The sequence below is a fragment of the Perca flavescens genome, chromosome 21, assembly GCF_004354835.1.
Source record: "Perca flavescens isolate YP-PL-M2 chromosome 21, PFLA_1.0, whole genome shotgun sequence".
NCBI lineage: Eukaryota > Metazoa > Chordata > Actinopteri > Perciformes > Percidae > Perca > Perca flavescens.
Genome location: NC_041351.1, coordinates 4,054,045 through 4,072,050, shown reverse-complemented (window position 1 = coordinate 4,072,050; position 18,006 = coordinate 4,054,045). Strand labels below are relative to the sequence as shown.

Below are 18,006 nucleotides of genomic sequence, written 5' to 3'. Positions count from 1 at the left end.
CTCTAGTCATGAGGCTGTTTCCAGTGTGGAGTAAAGTTATGTTTTATGCAGGAAATGTTCTCCAAATGAGCTCAGTTCACCAAACAGGTTTTTCTGCTTAAGAAACTGTACGGACAGCCTCCAGTAGCTCTTGCTGCATGTGAAATCATCCCCGTCTCTTATTAGCACTCTCATGTTGTCAAACTCTCACAGCTGTAGTTACATCACCTGTCTACATTGAAGAACAGGGACATTTCTAGATTGCATACAGTAACACTTCAGGACACGAGACACATTTCTACTGAAGGAGACAATAAACACGTATCTTATCTTGTCTATATCTACGACGTTATAATTCCTTGATTATTCCGGTGCCGCTGGAAATTCTGGCAGATGTCCCTCATTTTGCAGCGGCTCTGTGCAGAGTTCAGCACCGCCCATGATGATTCTGATTGGTTTAAAGAAATGTCAGTAAACCAGAGCACGTTTTTCTCCCATCCAGGAATGCTGTGAGGACTAGCCAGACCCTCCTTTGCAGTGCTGTGGAGGAAGCTCTGGCAATGCGAGACTAATTTTGGTATAAATATCAGCCTATTAACCCTAACCCTTAATACAGTTAAAAGTAAGGGTACTTAAGTGAACACAAATCAGAAGGTCCATTTAAGGTAACTGGTCATTGTACATTGAACTTTGTATCTTTTTTGGGAAAACAATCCCACAAAGGTGGAAACATGTTTGACTTAAATTTATTTATCCACTCATCTGTTCTCACTGACTGCTTCTGATAACCATTTCATACATGTTTTTGTTCTTGTAATAACTGTCTAATGTCATGTGATTAAAGTACTCAAGAGTATGTACACTGTAAAAAAAGTAATATTTGACTGATTTTGCTTATTTGATTAATGTAATGAACAGGCATGCTTCTTGTAATTTTTGGGTGGCATCTTCATGAATTGTATGAACAGTGTGTGATTGAATGCACTTATTCTAAGTCGATTCAGCTAAATGATGGTATTGTAAATGTATATGGAGGATATTTGTATTCATAATTAAAAAGAAAATTACTATAGTATATTTTAAATTTCAGTTTTTTCATTGTAACTTTTACATTTGAACTTTGCTTTTTCAATGTGCCGCTTTTTAAACTATATTTAAATTATATATTATTCATAGGGGTGTAGTAAAATATTTATATTTTTTATTTCATTTTAGACTTTTAATTTGAATTATGAATAAAAATATCCTCCATAAATACACAAGTAGCCTAAGCGTACTTTAAATTGTAAATGTAATGACTGACATTTGACCTCTGGCATCATACATTAAATATAAAAACACAGCGTGTTATTAAAAAACGTAATGTTCAATAGAAAAATTAAAAAACACTGAAATCCTAAATCATTAAAAACCTGGACAAATACGTTTCCAGACTGCCGATATGATGAATAGAAACTGAAAACTTTGAGCACCTGAACGCAGCACGGCAGTAAGTTTCTTGTTTGATGAGACTGTGGGAGAAATGAAACTGAAAACGACTTCTACCGTTTTAGGGACAGTCAAGAAAATAGTTCCTGAATCAACACCGAAAACCCTGTTAACGCAGCGTATTGTCTGACTATATTTTAAATCAGAGCTGTGTTAAAGACGATTCATATGTCAAGTCATGTTTGACTCACTTAGTGAGAGTTTAGGCCAAAAGATAACCGGCATCTTTATACGTTGATGAATTTGTCGACGCTCCCTTGAAGTTACATACGGGAGGTTGCTAGCAGATAAAACTAACATTTCCTGAATCACTTCAGTAGCTGTTTGCTGACAGAAGTGCAGACTGGCCGGGCCGACTCGTCACTGAAAAGGCGAGTAAAGCTAGCATAAACCTTCACACGTTTGTGTGTTAAATGCACTGCGTCACACAGTGTAACTACATTCAGTTCAGGTTACAGCTGAGCAAACATCTTTTAACTGATAGGTTGATATATCATAAACACAACTTGAATTTTTATTTTTTGTCGTTTCGTTGATTACCGGTAAATAACCTTTTTGCGTATTTTAACGAAAAGTCAAACAACCTGGAATTAGCTCAGATAAACACAAATTAATCAGTGGTATTTATGTTTGCGTTCATTTTATTATATGCTAATACATATTCATTGATAATAAAAACATTTTTGGTAGTTGCAGCCCTGGTGGTGTTTATGATAGAGTTTTATAGAGCAGCAAATATGAATCGATTATGTCAACTATGAAATTCTTTGCCAACGGTTTTGTTAATCAGTTAATCGGTTTAATTGAGTCTTTTTTTTTTTAAATGAAAAAGTCAAACTTGTGTGAATGCAGCTTGTTAAATGTTAATATTTTCTGGTTTCTTCCCTCCTCTGTGAAAGTAAAGTTAATATCTTTTTAGTTGTGGACAAAACGAGACATTTAATGACGTCATCGTGGGCTTTGGGAAACACTGATTGACCATTTTTAATTCTCTGACATTTTAGAAACCAAACTTCTAATCGATTAAATTCTAGAGAGAAAAAAATCGAGTTGCAGCACTAGTTTGGTATTGCAGACTAAGTGCCATAATTGAACGACTGAATAGTTTTATTTCGGTTTACATTATAATAAACAAAGCATGACAATTAGTCAAAAGACATTATACATGTTTACAACGATCCATTTCACACGCTATAACTCACACAACTAGCAACCGGAATAGGAATAGGCTGAAGACCAAGGCTTATTTTAGCCTATCCTATCCAATAGATAGCCACCTTCATTTTATGAAAGAAAGAAACCAAAGTAGAGGAAAAAAAACTGGGTAACACTTTACTTGACGGTATCTACATAAGAGTGACATGACACTGTCATGAACACATGAACCCTAACTCTAACCATAACTTGTCAAGACAAAAACCGAATGACACTTACTGACAGAAGCGTTATGTCATAAACGTTTATGACTTGTTTATAATGTTTATGACATGGTCATGACAGTGTAATGTCACTCTTATGTAGATACCTTCAAGTAAAGTGTAACCAAAAACTGTTCATTCGGTATGAGGCTTAGCTGAGGTGCTGAAGCTACAGACTATAAAAATAAAAAGGAAAAAATACACATGTGATCTCAAGTCTGTGCAAAAATCTGACCAAAAGCTTGCTAAGTTAATTCAGTTTTTGCACAGATTTGATTGCACAGATGCCTTTTTTTAAGTACTGTCTTATTCAATTTGATCTGTTTTTATGTTCTCTTTAACTAATGTCTTTGATTGTTTTCAACAACTACAAATAAAGCTGCCCTGTGTACAAAGATGAAGCCGTGCACTTTGAAACCAGCTGACGCAGCAGTTCTCTGTGTGCCACTCCCTTACTGACTGTAATCTAACTGATTTAACTTGAATAGAAAGTCTCGCAGATGCATTTGCAGGTGTGGAGGATGTAACTGCATGTTGTGTTTTATATTCAGAGACAGGTAACAGGAGGAACGGGGAGGGACTCCCCTGAGAACAGAGTCCGTACAGATGGAGGAGGGAGCGGGTCGCGGCGCCGCTCGGCCCCAGAAAATGGAGGATGTTGCAACAAAAAGATACCGGGAAAGCAACAAGGTAGAAATGCTGTCATTAGAACAGATTTAAGACAATATTCGAACCATCGTGGAATATTTTAAAGGCCGATACTAGAGCTGGGCGATATGGAGAAAATCACAATCTTTTATTTCTGACTGTATCAGAATGGATGTCGATATTGCGGCGATATTGTAGGGTTGACTATTGTAGGGTTGACTATTGTAGGGTTGACTATTGGTGCTTTCACAAAATACTGTATTTACACAATTAGATTTTAGATAAATAATCACCAATATTGTGGCTATAATGACTTAGAGCAGTGTTTCTCAAACTTTTTTTTCAATATTGTACCCCCTTTGAATTGCTTTTTTAAGCCAAGTACCCCCTGACCCTAAAAAAGTCTATATAAAGAGGTACAATACAGCGCCGGCAGTGATAGATTCACTAAACAACAACCTTTTATGACCAAAAAAATTTAAATTCAACATTTCAAATGGTTAGAATCCATCCATCACTTAATTCATTCATTATTATAGTATAATTATTTTAGGAATTATGCATGACATATTTTTAAATTTGCATTTTTGCAAAAATTTCACATACACCCTGCAGTCCTCCAATGCCCCCTAGGGGTACACGTACCCCCATTTGAGAAACACTGACTTAGAGGGTAAAGGCAAATAACAGAACAGCTAGAACAGTCTGGTAAGTTCAGAAAATGACATGACTTTACTGTGATGCAGCCTTTAAAACCAGGAAAAGACGACACCTACCCCGATTTTTCGTGTCTGCTCTGTGTTCCGAGGCGCAGCTACCTTCCGCGAGCAATTAGCTAAAGACACCCGCCAGTCTATTTTCACACGAGCCGCCTGGCAGGAAGTGAAATAGCGATAGCATCCAGTCAGTTTACCTGAAGACACCATCAATATAATATCAATATATTGCCCTGCCCCAGCAGATATGTGATCCTCAGTTAAAGGTTATGTTAATGTGTATTGCAGGAACAAGGACCAGGGAGTGGCATCAGGAAGGCCCGAGACAAAGAGAGGAGGAAAAAGAGAAGAAGAAAAAAGAACAACTCAAATGCAAAAGGAGATGCAAACGTCAAAAGCGAAGACACAGAAAAGGGCGAGATGGAGGTTGTGGAGACCACAAGCAGCCAAACTCAGGAGAGTGCGTCCATAGCAACACAACATGTGGATCCCCTAGTGGAAGACAGCTTGCCAACTGTGCACAACAGTGAAGAGCGACGCCGAAAAGATGCTAAAATGGTGCAGGCTCAGACTCAAACAGAGAAACATCAAGGCCAAAACAAATTCACACAAACTCCAGTCGTTTCTCAGAACAACCAGGAAACACAGACGGACGTCCCTGTGCCAAAACCAGACCACACAAGCGATGAGAAGACTCCAGATGAGACAAACAACGCTGCTGAGACGCAGCTAAAGCAAGACAAACACACACCTGAACCCAAACTGCAAGAAGACAGCGCTGTTCAGACTCCATTAAAGCAAAATCAAGATCCAGACAAGGACAGAGTGCCATCAGATGTAGTCAAGGAGCAAAACCCAGAGAAAGAGTCAAAGTCTAAAGAGGAGAATCCTTCTGCAGGAGTCTCAGCTGATCCCGCAGGCTCCAAAGCCAAAAAAGATGCCAAACCGATGTCTTACGCCAAAGTTGTGTCTGGAGAGGGTGGGAGTCAGAAACAGTCCAACATGGAAGCCTCCAAAGCAGCAGATAAAACCACAGAAACTTCCCAAAGCTCACGGTAAGAATGACTTCAACAACTACATGAAATACTGTGGTTGAAGTTCAGAAGCCCAGAAGGCTAAGGGGTCAGGGTGCCTGACAAAATGCCACTGAAAAAAACACAAAACGATCACAGAGAGACACTATATGACTGAAAATAGACACAAAACGACCAAGAATTATACACATACCAGCAACAAACAACCCCAAATTACTAGAGAAACCAAATAACAACAAATAGATGAAAAAAATTACAAAATGACCACAAGGAGTTTCAAAACGACCACTAAGAGACACAAAACAGCCACAAAAAGATGCAAAATAATCACAGAGGTGCAAAATGACCACATGGAGACTGTTGTATGCTGGGATTTTATACTGCAGACACCGTAGTGATGTCCAAGTCTGTCTTAAAATGACCACAAAGGGGTGCAAACGACCACATGGAAAAGTAAAATGACTACAAATGGATGCAAAACAATCACAAAGGGATGCAAAGTGACTAAAATTAGAATCTGAAACTCTTTGGGTGTCTTGTTCCTATGTAGACAGGGTGGGGGGCCTCTTACTTGTCTGTGCCCAGGGGCCCTGTTGTCTCATAATGTGTGGGATCTTAAAGGCGTATTCTTCTCTCTCTCTCTCTCTCCACAGTGATCGAAGCCCAGTGAGACCTCCGCCGGGTGTTCCCATGTTCACCGTTCACATCTATGCTGTGCTGGACAAAAAGTTTAAATTCAACCAAGACCTTGACACGCTTCGAATGTGTTATGAAGAAGGTTATTCACCCTTTAAGATGACACATTTTGTGTGAGTATTTCATTTCAGGGTGTTTAGTACCTGTGGCCCTTTTTTTACTTTGTCTCTCAGTTAAGGGATGTATTTTAAAATGTATTAACAGTGTATAACAGTGTGTTTTGTTTGGGGAACATTCCTGTTTCCAAACATCAGCCAGAAACAGTGGGGTTATACATCTGTGAACAACATCAGTTTTAAAACCAGTGTGCTGGAGTACAGAGCCAAAAAATTTTTTAAATCACACCTCTGTCCTGATACTGTCATACTTCACTGCGGATTTTATCATTCTAACAAATGTTCAATATTTTATGTTTAGTGGGCAAAAACAGGGAGGATATCTGGTGGAAGCAAGTCTTTCTGTTGAAGAAAGTAACTTGAGGAGAGGCGAAATCTGGACCTATTGGTATGGTGTAAAGCAACGAGTCAAAGAGATTCCAGCCGTTGCCATAAGACAAGTTCAAATTCCATTGGATCCCAACGTTAAAGGTAAGGAAATCAAACCGTCTAGCTTTAATATACCAACACACCACTGTAGCTCTGTGTCTTTAACATATATCTGACTGTGTTTCATCTAGAGTTGCACCTTTATGAAGGCTTCATTACTCGTCTGGACGGGCAAAGTATTTGGCAATCTGGCCTTAACATGTTGGGCTGGTCGAGATCAAAAGGTGTAGAGGTATCAGACGCCTGGCAGACTTCAGCGAGAACTCTGCTGGACAGAATCTTCCAGAAATGGTCCCCATCAGACAAACAGAGCACAGAGAGCCTGTGTGACAGCTTGAACCATTTCATGATGAGTCTTGGTTCTGCACCTACAAGGATATCATTCCCAGACAATTCCCGACCTCCCATGGTCAAGGTTGGTGCAACAAGAAGAGTTGGATTCAAAGCCTTCGTTATATATTACCTCTAATGTTCCTCCAGTAACCAAATGTTCTTCATATTCACAGACATCAGACATGATTTTAGAGACTTTGGTTCAGATCTTAAAAGGCGAGCCAAAGGAGAAACTCCCAGGCAGCTGGAGGAGCACCAGTCCTCTTGTTCAGGGCCTGTCTGTGTTCATGGTGACCAGGAATTGTAGGATCAACCTCGGAGTGAAAGACTGGGCTGAGCTTTGTCTCCTGGTGTCCTCTGGGGTCACAATGGACAAGAAAAACCTGGACGTGTTGCTTAGTTCTTTCCAAAATCCACAATTGTAAGTTTAGCAAAAAAGAGGTCCTCTTACAAGGTTTTTCAAAAGCTTTCAGAAATCTTCCAGAATGATTTAAAAAGCAGTCATCACACGTACCGTTACCTGAGGTATTGCTGAATGGCATTGTGTAACCAGGGGTTAAAGTGGGATCTGGCAGATGGGGGAACCCTAACAACTGTTTCTTACTACTTTAAAGTCTTTATCCACTAAACGCTTAAAGAAAACTCACTTTTAAAGCTAGTTTACCTGCTACTTGTTATTTCCTTCTTCCAAAACAGGAGCAATTACCAGGAATTGAGTTTTCATTAAACCAAAAAGAATGGTGTGTTAACTGCACGCCAAATCAGTCAGAGCCCATGAGTTACCATATGACCGGTTGCAGACAAACATTTTTAAAGGCTATTTTTTTAAACCTCCAATGTGTAATTTTTTGAGTTGATTCTTAGCAAAACCCCCTTTGTTCTTTCACAAATACACTATGTGCTCATTCATGTGTAATTACTTCCACCAACTAATCAAAGTATTCTCGTACCCGTACAATCTGACATTTAGAATCATTCAGAATACATACGAGCGAGCCGCCATGTAGCGCCTCCATCTTTAAAATACGTTAGCCAAAGAGGGACATACCTACGCCTTTCGCGCTTTTAAACTCAGTGGCACCGTGACCAACGCCAGGGGGGAGATTACTCGCCAGGGAAGCGAAAAAGAGAATTAAAACGACAACGCGACAGGCAAAGCAACAAGTCCAAAGTTAATATTGGAGTGGGGTCAGTGTAACGCTTATCAGTTCAATTTTCTAAGCACAAACGGACATTTGGAAAAACAGAAAAATGGGTTCAAATATCCAATTTTTCATTTTTTTCTACCTTGACAAATTAAAAAATTTGGATCTTTAACCTGTTTTTCCAATTTTCTGTTTTTCAGAGGATCAGAAATTGAGAAAATTACAAAATTGTGCCTGCGCTCCAATTATTCAATACTGCAATGGTATTCTCTCATCTCTACTTTGCGGAATATGCAGGCCATTAACTGCATTTGGACCAAAAAGAAACCAAACTGAGTTATTCAGTATTGAATAATTGGAGCCTAGACGCAATTTTCTAAATTTCTGATCCTCTGAATAAAAACAGAAAATTGGAAAAACAGTTTAAATATCCAATTTTTTCATTTGTCAAGGCGGAAAAAATTTTAAAATTGGATATTGGAACCTATTTTTCTGTTTTTCCAAATGTCCGTTTGTGCATAGAAAATTGAACTGATAAGCGTTGGACGGACCGAGTGGCTAGAACAGCTGCGTGTAAACGATGCTAAGATGCTAAGAGCTAATTTCGGGTTCAGCCACCGTAGGAGTTGAAATGCGCTCGGAATGGGGGCTAGAAAGTAATATTCAGTTGGTGGTCATATACAATTTCACCGCTAGATGGGAGAAATTCTTACACAATGTAGCTTTAAACAGAGTCCAACGCAGTCAGTCCACATAAAACACACAGTGGGGCTACATTCACTTTCAGTCAACTTCACGGAGAACAATGATGGCAGATCAGCATCACCGAATATTCTCTGTCTAGCTCAGCTAAAAACACCGGATCTGCAGCACGTTACCGCGTCGTCCACTACCGAGCCTGTTTGTAACCGGCAGGCTACCGACCGATAGGTGACTATCTTCACCTGTTCAAATGACTTTACCAGTTATTTTTACAGACGTGTGAACTCACCAGTGACAGTTGCCTTGTGCATAGACTCACAGCGGTGTGCTGCTGAGAGTGAATAGGGGAAAAACTTGAATAAATATTTGGCGTTATTTTAAAGGAATGAGAAACACTGATGTATGAGACTCCCAATTAGATTCACTAATCAATCGAAGGTGCTGCATCATTCAGGCCTACTTTAACCCTTTTGTGTAACACATTGTCTCTCTCTGTGTCTTCCCTTCAGCACTGTGTTGGGTCTGATGAACATCTGTGCGCAGCATTCAGTGTCCGAGCTCGTCCTGCTCGTTCCTCTGCTCTTCAGGCTCAGACAGCCAGGAGCCGACGCCATGAAAGTGGGTCCAGCTGTGGAGGAGGAGAACTGGTCAGGACTTGACCGTGTCAAATTCAAGGAGTTCAGGGAGAGGATACAGTCCCACCCTGACAAAAGAAAGTGAGTTGTTCTCAAAGAAACTTTCATTCCCTGAAATAGTGGATCACGTTTTGTTTTAATACCACTTTCCTCTTTTCGCAGGATAATGCTGAGTCTGATCCAGAAACACTTATCTCTGGCGAAAGAGATGCCTCTGCTGCCGATGAGCTGGTTATCTCTGGTCCCATTTCAGGATCTTCCTGAGTTTTCAGACCTGACGGGGATACCTGCAGAACACCTGATCCAGAGTCTGCTGTACAGACTGCTGAGATGTGAAGAGTTGAGGGATAACAACAGAGCAGAGGAGAATGTAAAGGTGGAAAAAATCTACACCTGACAATATTTATCATTCAAAATAACTTTAGTTTTTCTTTAAAATGATAATTTGGGATATTTCTTTTGCATGCAGCTCACCGAGAAAACCTTGACCCACATACTGCTGAAGGTAGACAAAGAGAAGGACAGGTAAGGACATCTGAAATATTCCCACGATGCACTGTGGTGTAGAGATCACAGAGTTCTGCTGACCCGAAATCAAGGCTTAAAACCAGAGTGGTTAATTAGTCAGTACAATCTAAAGCCTTTGCCAAAGATAAATTGCTAAGCTTTTGCACTCTCGTCCAGCGGTGTGGGCGTGGCCAGGTGTCAAATTACCATATAATGACGCGAACCAGGAAGTGGTTTGTAACTAAACTATACATTGTCCAATCTGCCCCAAGTCAGTGATGTTTTATTAGAGACCTGGCCTGGGGACATCTACAAGTCAATAATGAGTTATAATCATAGCGCCACCTACTGGCAACAGGAAGTAAGACCTGCCAAAATCATTCCATTTACCTGAAATTTATGTATGGTTTACACATTATATGCAGCAACAAGACGTATTAGTGTGTGTTCTCTAGCTCCATAAAGTGGACACAGGAAGTAGTGCACAATATAAAATATGTAATTTCCAGGTGCCTGGGTAGCTCACCTGGTAGAGCGCGCGCCCATATAGAGAAGGTCAGGCCCTTTGCCGCATGTCATCCCCCTTCTCTCTCTCTCCCATTTAATGTCTAAAGCTGTCCTGTCAGAAATAAAGGCCTAAAAAATGACACACACAGGTCATAGAAATACACGGCTGCGTCGACTGGCGTACTGCCGCTACCCCCGACATGCGCAGAGCGCGAGGATCGCTCAGCGCTACTTTGTTTTCATTTGTTTAAAAAAAAAGTTGTTACTTTCTGTTTTTTGCTTTCTTTTTTTTTCAATGTTGCATGGTACAGCACCTTGTAACCCTGGTGACAGGTGCTTTATAAATAGTTTTAAATAATAGTTAATAAAGTTTTCCTACTTACAGTACAGTCCAAAAGTTTGGACACACCTTCTCATTCAATGCGTTTCCTTTTTATTTTCATGACTATTTACGTTGTAGATTCTCACTGAAGGCATCACAACTATGAATGAACACATATGGAATTATGTACTTAACAAAAAAGTGTGAAATAACTGAAAACATGTCTTATATTTTAGATTCTTCAAAGTAGCCACCCTTTGCTTTTTTATTAATAAGGGAACAAATTCCACTAATTAACCCTGACAAAGCACACCTGTGAAGGTAAAACCATTTCAGGTGACTACCTCATGAAGCTCATTGAGAGAACACCAAGGGTTTGCAGAGTTATCAAAAAAAGCAAAGGGTGGCTACTTTGAAGAATCTAAAATATAAGACATGTTTTCAGTTATTTCACACTTTTTTGTTAAGTACATAATTCCATATGTGTTCATTCATAGTTTTGATGCCTTCAGTGAGAATCTACAATGTAAATAGTCATGAAAATAAATAAACCCATTGAATGAGAAGGTGTGTCCAAACGTTTGGCCTGTACTGTATGTACTTACTTACTTACTTAATTGCTTATGTACTTACTTACCTACGTACATACTTACTTACTTGTGCTCCCTGTAACTTTTGCTCGGTGTCTGTAGAATGATTGAATCTGGAACCATCAGGCCAGCCTTCCTGAGCAGCGTCCGTGTGATGAAGAGCACATGTGCGATTGTGCGACTCGTCCAGAGCTACCACGCTGCCATCCTGTCCTACCAGCTGGTGTTGAAATTGGCAGAGATTTTAGATGCTAAACAGAGGAAAGAGGTAATCATCTTATTAATGAGTTGCTCTGATTGCCTCATTATGGGACAACAATTCAAATTCACTGTATTCATTTTGTGCTTTTCAGTCCTCTGACGATGAGTTTGAGAGCTTAAGGCAGAAACTCTTGGCTGAACTTAACGGTGCGCAGCAGCAAATCAGCGAGTGGAGGGATCGTTTGCTGCAAAAAAACCTTTTGACGTCGTCAAAATCACTCAATTATCCAAAGGAAATTGAGGTACACAGTAACAGAATATTTTTGACTTTGGCTTCATTTCTTATCGTTTACCGCTCAGTTTGTACCAAAGTCTGTAAGAGCCAATTAGTGCCCTTGGTATAAATAGGAACCAATCTTTGGTTCCTCGGGTGCAACCCTGAAGCACATACAGTTTTTGACCACACACGCAGACAAGCGCATACCAACACCACAACACTACACAGGCGTACATACAAGCAGTGATTTGTCTGAAAACCCAACTAAGATCTCATGGAAATACATGGAACCAAAGGTTTTATCTGCAATTATGACTTGGACTTTCATTGATCAAAAAGGTAAAAAGTGCGTCAATTACTCTACCCATGGAACAGCACCTCAGGGCTTTAAAGCTTGGGCTTAGCCTCTACAGACTGTATAAAACTAGGTTCGTTCACATCATATCAGTTTTTCACCCAAAACAAAAAAATATCTGTTTCTGAAGCCTTTTCACTCAGATTTTACCCAACCAGCCAAGTGTTGGGGTATGTTTTGTGATCACTGCAGTTTGCATTATGATTTAGATTTAGACTCTGATAACGGGAAAAAACAGAAATGTTTACGGTGTTTGTGCTGCAAATGTTTTTACCTATGACAATGAATAGATGAATTGACTGTTTTCAGAAGGAACATGATGAGCCATATGTATTTATTTTGAATCATGGAGCTAAATCAGGTTTGACCCCTGTAATGCCTCTTATAATTCTAAATGTGTTGGATCATCAGATGTGGGACTCGCTGCTGAAGGTGGATTGCGCTCTTGAAGAGGTTTCATCCAGTTGGAGGCTGAGTCTGAAGAAAGACCTAATGAAGAGGATTTCCAAGGTCGGTAATCGTTTAGTGATCCGTGTTAAATGGACATTATTCGTCTTGTTTTAGTGACATCTGAGGTTCAAACTCAGAACAGCAGAGATCCCTGGAATCTAGTGGCAGCAGAGAAATGCTTTCCGTTTACAGCGTGTCTCAACTGTTTTCTTCCCAGGCAAGTGACGAGGATAAAGTACTGGTCTGCTGCCTTGAGTCATCCTTGGCAGCTATAAGAAAAAGCGGCGATGTTGTACAGACCTGTTTCGACGAGCTGTGTCAGTCTGCTATCAAGGCAATCTGCCAGGTACACATTTATGTTCACACGTCATGTGATGTACCTTCGACAATCATCCATGCTTACCCAGGGCAAAATATCTCTGTTAATGAGATTGTGCATACAGATGTTCATAAGCAGGGCCTGATGTTAACTTTTTTCGCCACCGGCCACTGGCTGGTGGAATTTAAAATCACACACATGCCACACAGGCTTTTTACAAGGCCATTTTTGTTTGCCTCATAAAAGGTGAAATACAGGAAATGCACGAGCATCGTTGTTGAACTTGTTATGAATACACAATACGACATACAATACACAGAATATTTTGAGTTAAATGTGCAGTATTGCCTATTTACATGAATCTCTAGAGGTTGTGTGCAGGGTTGGACTAAAACCTCTTGGTAAACATTACCAGGATTACATAATAAATTGAAATAAATAACTCTGCTTTGCCCTGCACTGTACCTTCCACCAACTATTCCCCCTCCAATCAAACACTAGGCTTGACAGGTTGTACAAGGGTGGACAATGTAACAGTACACTTAATATGATGTTATCCAATATGCCTGCCAAATTTTTCTGCTAGCTGCTGTCATTTTCAGAAATAGATGTGAGGCTATCATAGGCCCAAGAGGCAAGAAATCAACAGGAACGGATATGAAACGTGTCAATACAGGCCTGGACTGTCCTAATCATATCCAGAGTAAACATGAATAGAGAATACCTTTGCACTCGGCACAACAGCAAATACTCCGAACAACATTTCAACATTTACCTGGTTAAATAAAGGTTTAATTACCAGAACAAAACATTCCCAAATGGATTTAACTCAGACAGTCACTGCAGTACATTTGTTTTGTACTGCTGGTGTAAATCAGCCACTTAGGAACCTTGCCGTTCGCCGACCGCCCCCCTTGGTATTAGAAAGTCTTCTTTTACTTTTCTTTGATTCATCCTCATCTTTTTGTTTGTCACTTGTTTCAGCAAGCCTCGTCACCCCCAGTGACGTGCCGCCACATTTTTTAGCTCAAATCCAAGGAAAAGGCAGACTTGGTTGAAATGTGAAAGCTCAACAGTGGCAAAAAAACAACTAATGAATCACTCAATTCTCATTGGCTAACCGCAAACGTGGCAGGTAGATTGACAGGTTCACCCGCCAATGGCAAAATTCACCCGCATGTGACGCGTTGTCGGATGTTAATTTCAGGCCCTGTTCATAAATTTTTCTCTCTAACCAAGCTGGTCAATTAAGAGCAAAATAATAGTAAAAGTTGAAAAAAATGATCATCCCTTCTTGTTTTTAGAGAGGGCAGGAGGGAGACCTGATGCGGAGTCTCAGCTCTAAGGGGAAGGCCCCCCCTGAGGTTGTCTTGTCTGCTGTTGTGGTTGAATCCGCAGCGCGATTCAGACACAACCCTGTAGTCCAGCTGCTCGATCCACAGTCCGCCATCAACCACCTGCTGTCTCACAGTACTTCATTTCATCATTTATTTTCAGTCATTCATGCTTTTCTTTCCTTATTTACTCAGGGCTATTAAAGTGTTATAATGGTCACAATGTTTTTTTTTTTTGGCCCAGGTGATTGGAAGTCGATCCAGGTGGACGATACTGCAGGACAAGTTGTCCACAGCTGTCTGACTGCACTGCAATCTCTGGTGGACGCTCTGCTTCAGGGACACGTGGTCCTGGGACACCTGCAGAGCTGCCTGAAACATAAGGAGCAGTTTAAGAGACTTCATCAACAGTGTATGAACCGTTTACATGCATTAACATCCCAAACAGCCTTCTGTGATTACTACAAAAACTGTGGTCGTTGTGTCTTTCACAGACAAGAAAAACAACAAATCTGAGAGCGTTCCTGTCGATGCAGACGTTGTTTTGGCTCAGAGAGACCAGGAGCTGAAGGTTTTCCTGGAGCGGAAACAGCAGATGGATACTCTGATAAAGATGATAGCAAAGGTTGCAGAAAGCCTCACAGGTTAGTATAACTCAGAAAAAAGAACCCCATTACCAATCTGAATTATGTCCACAGACTGCAAAACTAATGGACATAGCATCCGTGACTTCACCCACTGGTTTGTGGACTGCGGTTTCGAAGCCTCGGGTGTAGCGATACGCGCGTCGCCACCTTGGCTTTTTGCAACTGGATGTGATTATTATTTCGATGACAGAGTGGAGCTGGGGAGGATGAGCCGGTGTTGTTTATGGTTGCAATGGCGCTGCGCTAAGCTAAATGCTAAAGAGAGAAAGTTGTTGATTTTCAACCCTTCTGAAGCGACTCATCCAGAGGAGTTTTAATAAATCCGCAAACTTTACCTTAAGTTTGAGGTTTCGTTGCTGTTTGTGACTTTGCCTGAGATTGAGTGACAAGTGACTTTGCGAGTGATGACGTCCTGTCACTGTTCCAGTTGAGGGGAGAGAGAGCGGATGACAGTTCGCTTGAGTTCAGTAGAGCCCACGGCTCTATAGAGTTTTTGATTTGTACGAATTGATGTGTCATTTATCAGATCAGACTCCGTCCCCACCCAAACCCCTGCCGCCAAAATCTCACTCTGAACTCTGTTCAAAACTTGAGAGCCCTGCAATTAACTTTGATGAAGTGAAAATGCACAGTGTGGGGGGTCAAAGTTTAGGATTAAAACAGTCAAAAACAAGTTGTGGTCTATTTTGTTGTCCACAGTGTTAGCATGGTTAGCATCGCTAAGCCTCTGTCCTGATTGACAGGTCCTAAAGCATCTCCTGCTTTATTGTCGGTTTTAAAATAAATGGGAGCATCATTTACTAAATGAACATCATGCTGTATTGAAGAAGACTTGAAACTAGTGACTGAGTCCATAAACTCATTATGAAATGAGATCATACTTACTTAGGTAATAAATCAAGTAAGAAGTAGGCTCATTTTCTTATAGGCTTTTATAGAAACAGACTTCTTTTTGGAGCCAGTGGAGTCGCCCCCTGCTGGAAGTTAGAGATGATGCAGCTTTAAGGAGCTTCCGCATTGGCTTCACTTTTGGCTTCACGGAAGCTTTGTCCATTATTTTTAAAGTTTAAGATTATGTTAAGTTAGATCACTCAAGTTTGATTATGTATTTTGTTTTTTTGGGCCATTTTCTTTCTGAACATTTAACCAGTTCCTGAGATGTTGACTCTGGAGAAGCAGCACAGTGCAGATCTCCAGATTGTGGGCCTGAACAAACTGGTGCGCGTTCAGTCCTTTGATGCTGGGGGGAAGCTGAGAAACGGGAGTCCTTCCCACGTCCTCTGGTACGAAATCGGTATGAATACCCAGAAAATGGCCCGTGAGATGCAAAAACTGCATCACAGCAACCTGATTCTGTCTTACTGGGTCAAGGGAGCTGCAACTTTGGCGTCAACAAGGCAACCCTGCTCCGCTCCTGTTCCAGTCTCCCTGAGACAGATCTACGAAGACATCTGGACGCCGCTGCTGACAGAGTTCTGCCAGCTTGGCATCGGCATTGCAAATGCACACATCACTTTCAAGCAGATCGATCAGGTGTTGGTGGAGTCTGGCGACCAGGGAGACGGGACACTAATGAAGAAGGAACTGAGGCTGATGTCAGAGACAGTTTGTGAGTCCGGACTCACACCTGAGGAGAACTGGGTGGAACGGAGACTGGGTCAGATCCAGGAGTATCGACAGCTCCACCAGGCAGCGGCTGCAGCCAGCGCTATGCTGAAAATTGCTGAAAAGATGAAGCTCTCTGGGAACTTCACGGAAATCGATACTCTCAGCCAAATGGTAATAGTCTTGTGATCTAACAGAAACTTTAATTACAGTATTAAAAAAGGAATTGAGTTGCACTGGGCTAGCCAAAAGAAAACATACTCTTGATTAGAGCCGGCCTGGCGCATAAGCGATTAAGACGGCTGCTTAGGGCCCCGTCGCTACAAAAGAGTCCCCAACAGCACATTAAAAAAAAGTTCACGACTTTAATTGAATTTGGGTGTGTTATTCAATTTTATAGCATTTGGAAAAAAAAGCTTTGGAAAAAACTTTTTTTGACATTTTTTCCAACATTTTTTGGAAAAAACGTCAAAAGTGCTGAAAAATCGACAAAAACATTGAAAATAACATCGAAAATTTGTGACAGAAAAATTGGAAAAAAGTGACAAAAATGATGACATTTCTCTTTAAAAAAGGGACGAAATTATTTTTAAAAAGTGACTACATTTTTTGAAAAAAGTCACAAAAACGTAACAAAAAAAAGAATTTTATTTGAAATTTTGACCCAGAAAAAAAAAAAGTTGCATGGTCGATGGGGAGACAACACAAGGGTTAAACTAATATTTCCTATACACAAATTAGTGCCTTACAACACCTTACAATGATGGGGGCCCTAAGCCCATAGGACTGGCCCTGCTCTCTAAATCTTTTTAGTTTTTATTCATAATATTCACTTTCTTAAGATATGTATATTTTACATTTCAATATAAGTACATTTAAATATAAAATAGAATAGTAGGAGATGAAAAGTGACATTTGGTGGACAAAACACTGACCACCAGAGATTATGAACAGCTGCTGTATGGATTCACTTTTTAAATCTGTCTAGCAGAAGCAAACACTCTTGAATGTGCTTTTCTTTTAAAGAAAATGTATGATTCTTGAATTATGTGCATGGCTGTTTAACAGGAAGAAGACACCTTTAAGCAGAGGACCCTGGGTTCCCTTAGCGATGATCTGTTTCATGCCAAACGTCAACTCTCCACAGTCACCAAGCAGCACACTGCCTGTCTGGAAGAGTTTCTAGAGAGCCAAACTCTGGTCAGCTGGGTCAAAGAACACCTTAAAAGTGAGACGCTGGCATAAATTATCTAAATTATCTTTAGTTATGCAGATGATGCCTGCCTGCTCACTCTTCTGGCCCCTCAACAGATATGAGCGATGTGAAGGTGTACGTCGACCTGGCTTCCATATCTGCTGGAGAGAATGACACAGAGATCGACCAGGTGGCCTGTTTCCATGATGCAGTGATGGGCTACGCCCCTCTGCTCTACTCCCTCTCCCCTGATGCTGGCTTTGAGGAGTTCATGAAGTGTGCTCAGCAGGTGTGGGAGACCCAAAACAGAGATGAAAAGCTACCGGACAAATTGGTATTGACCTCTCCCTTGTTGGTA

General features: G+C 40.7%; 1 protein-coding gene across 3 annotated transcripts in view; it reads left to right on the top strand.

Annotated features, from left to right (window-relative positions):
* The first annotated feature begins 1,762 nt into the window (after positions 1–1,762).
* The window catches only part of rnf213b (ring finger protein 213b), a 51,427-nt gene continuing 35,183 nt past the window's right edge, over positions 1,763–18,006 (top strand). For all 3 annotated transcript variants that reach the window (XM_028567237.1, XM_028567236.1, XM_028567238.1), the window contains exons 1-20: positions 1,763–1,838; positions 3,437–3,575; positions 4,538–5,304; positions 5,937–6,092; positions 6,397–6,566; positions 6,656–6,939; positions 7,031–7,278; positions 9,214–9,420; positions 9,502–9,715; positions 9,809–9,864; positions 11,368–11,533; positions 11,619–11,768; positions 12,510–12,608; positions 12,766–12,894; positions 14,172–14,337; positions 14,446–14,613; positions 14,696–14,845; positions 15,999–16,627; positions 17,522–17,681; positions 17,765–17,982. In XM_028567237.1, coding sequence (XP_028423038.1) covers positions 3,492–3,575; positions 4,538–5,304; positions 5,937–6,092; positions 6,397–6,566; positions 6,656–6,939; positions 7,031–7,278; positions 9,214–9,420; positions 9,502–9,715; positions 9,809–9,864; positions 11,368–11,533; positions 11,619–11,768; positions 12,510–12,608; positions 12,766–12,894; positions 14,172–14,337; positions 14,446–14,613; positions 14,696–14,845; positions 15,999–16,627; positions 17,522–17,681; positions 17,765–17,982 — 4,221 coding nt within the window. In that variant the 5' untranslated portion in view covers positions 1,763–1,838; positions 3,437–3,491. The remainder of the gene's footprint in view (positions 1,839–3,436; positions 3,576–4,537; positions 5,305–5,936; positions 6,093–6,396; positions 6,567–6,655; positions 6,940–7,030; positions 7,279–9,213; positions 9,421–9,501; positions 9,716–9,808; positions 9,865–11,367; positions 11,534–11,618; positions 11,769–12,509; positions 12,609–12,765; positions 12,895–14,171; positions 14,338–14,445; positions 14,614–14,695; positions 14,846–15,998; positions 16,628–17,521; positions 17,682–17,764; positions 17,983–18,006) is intronic.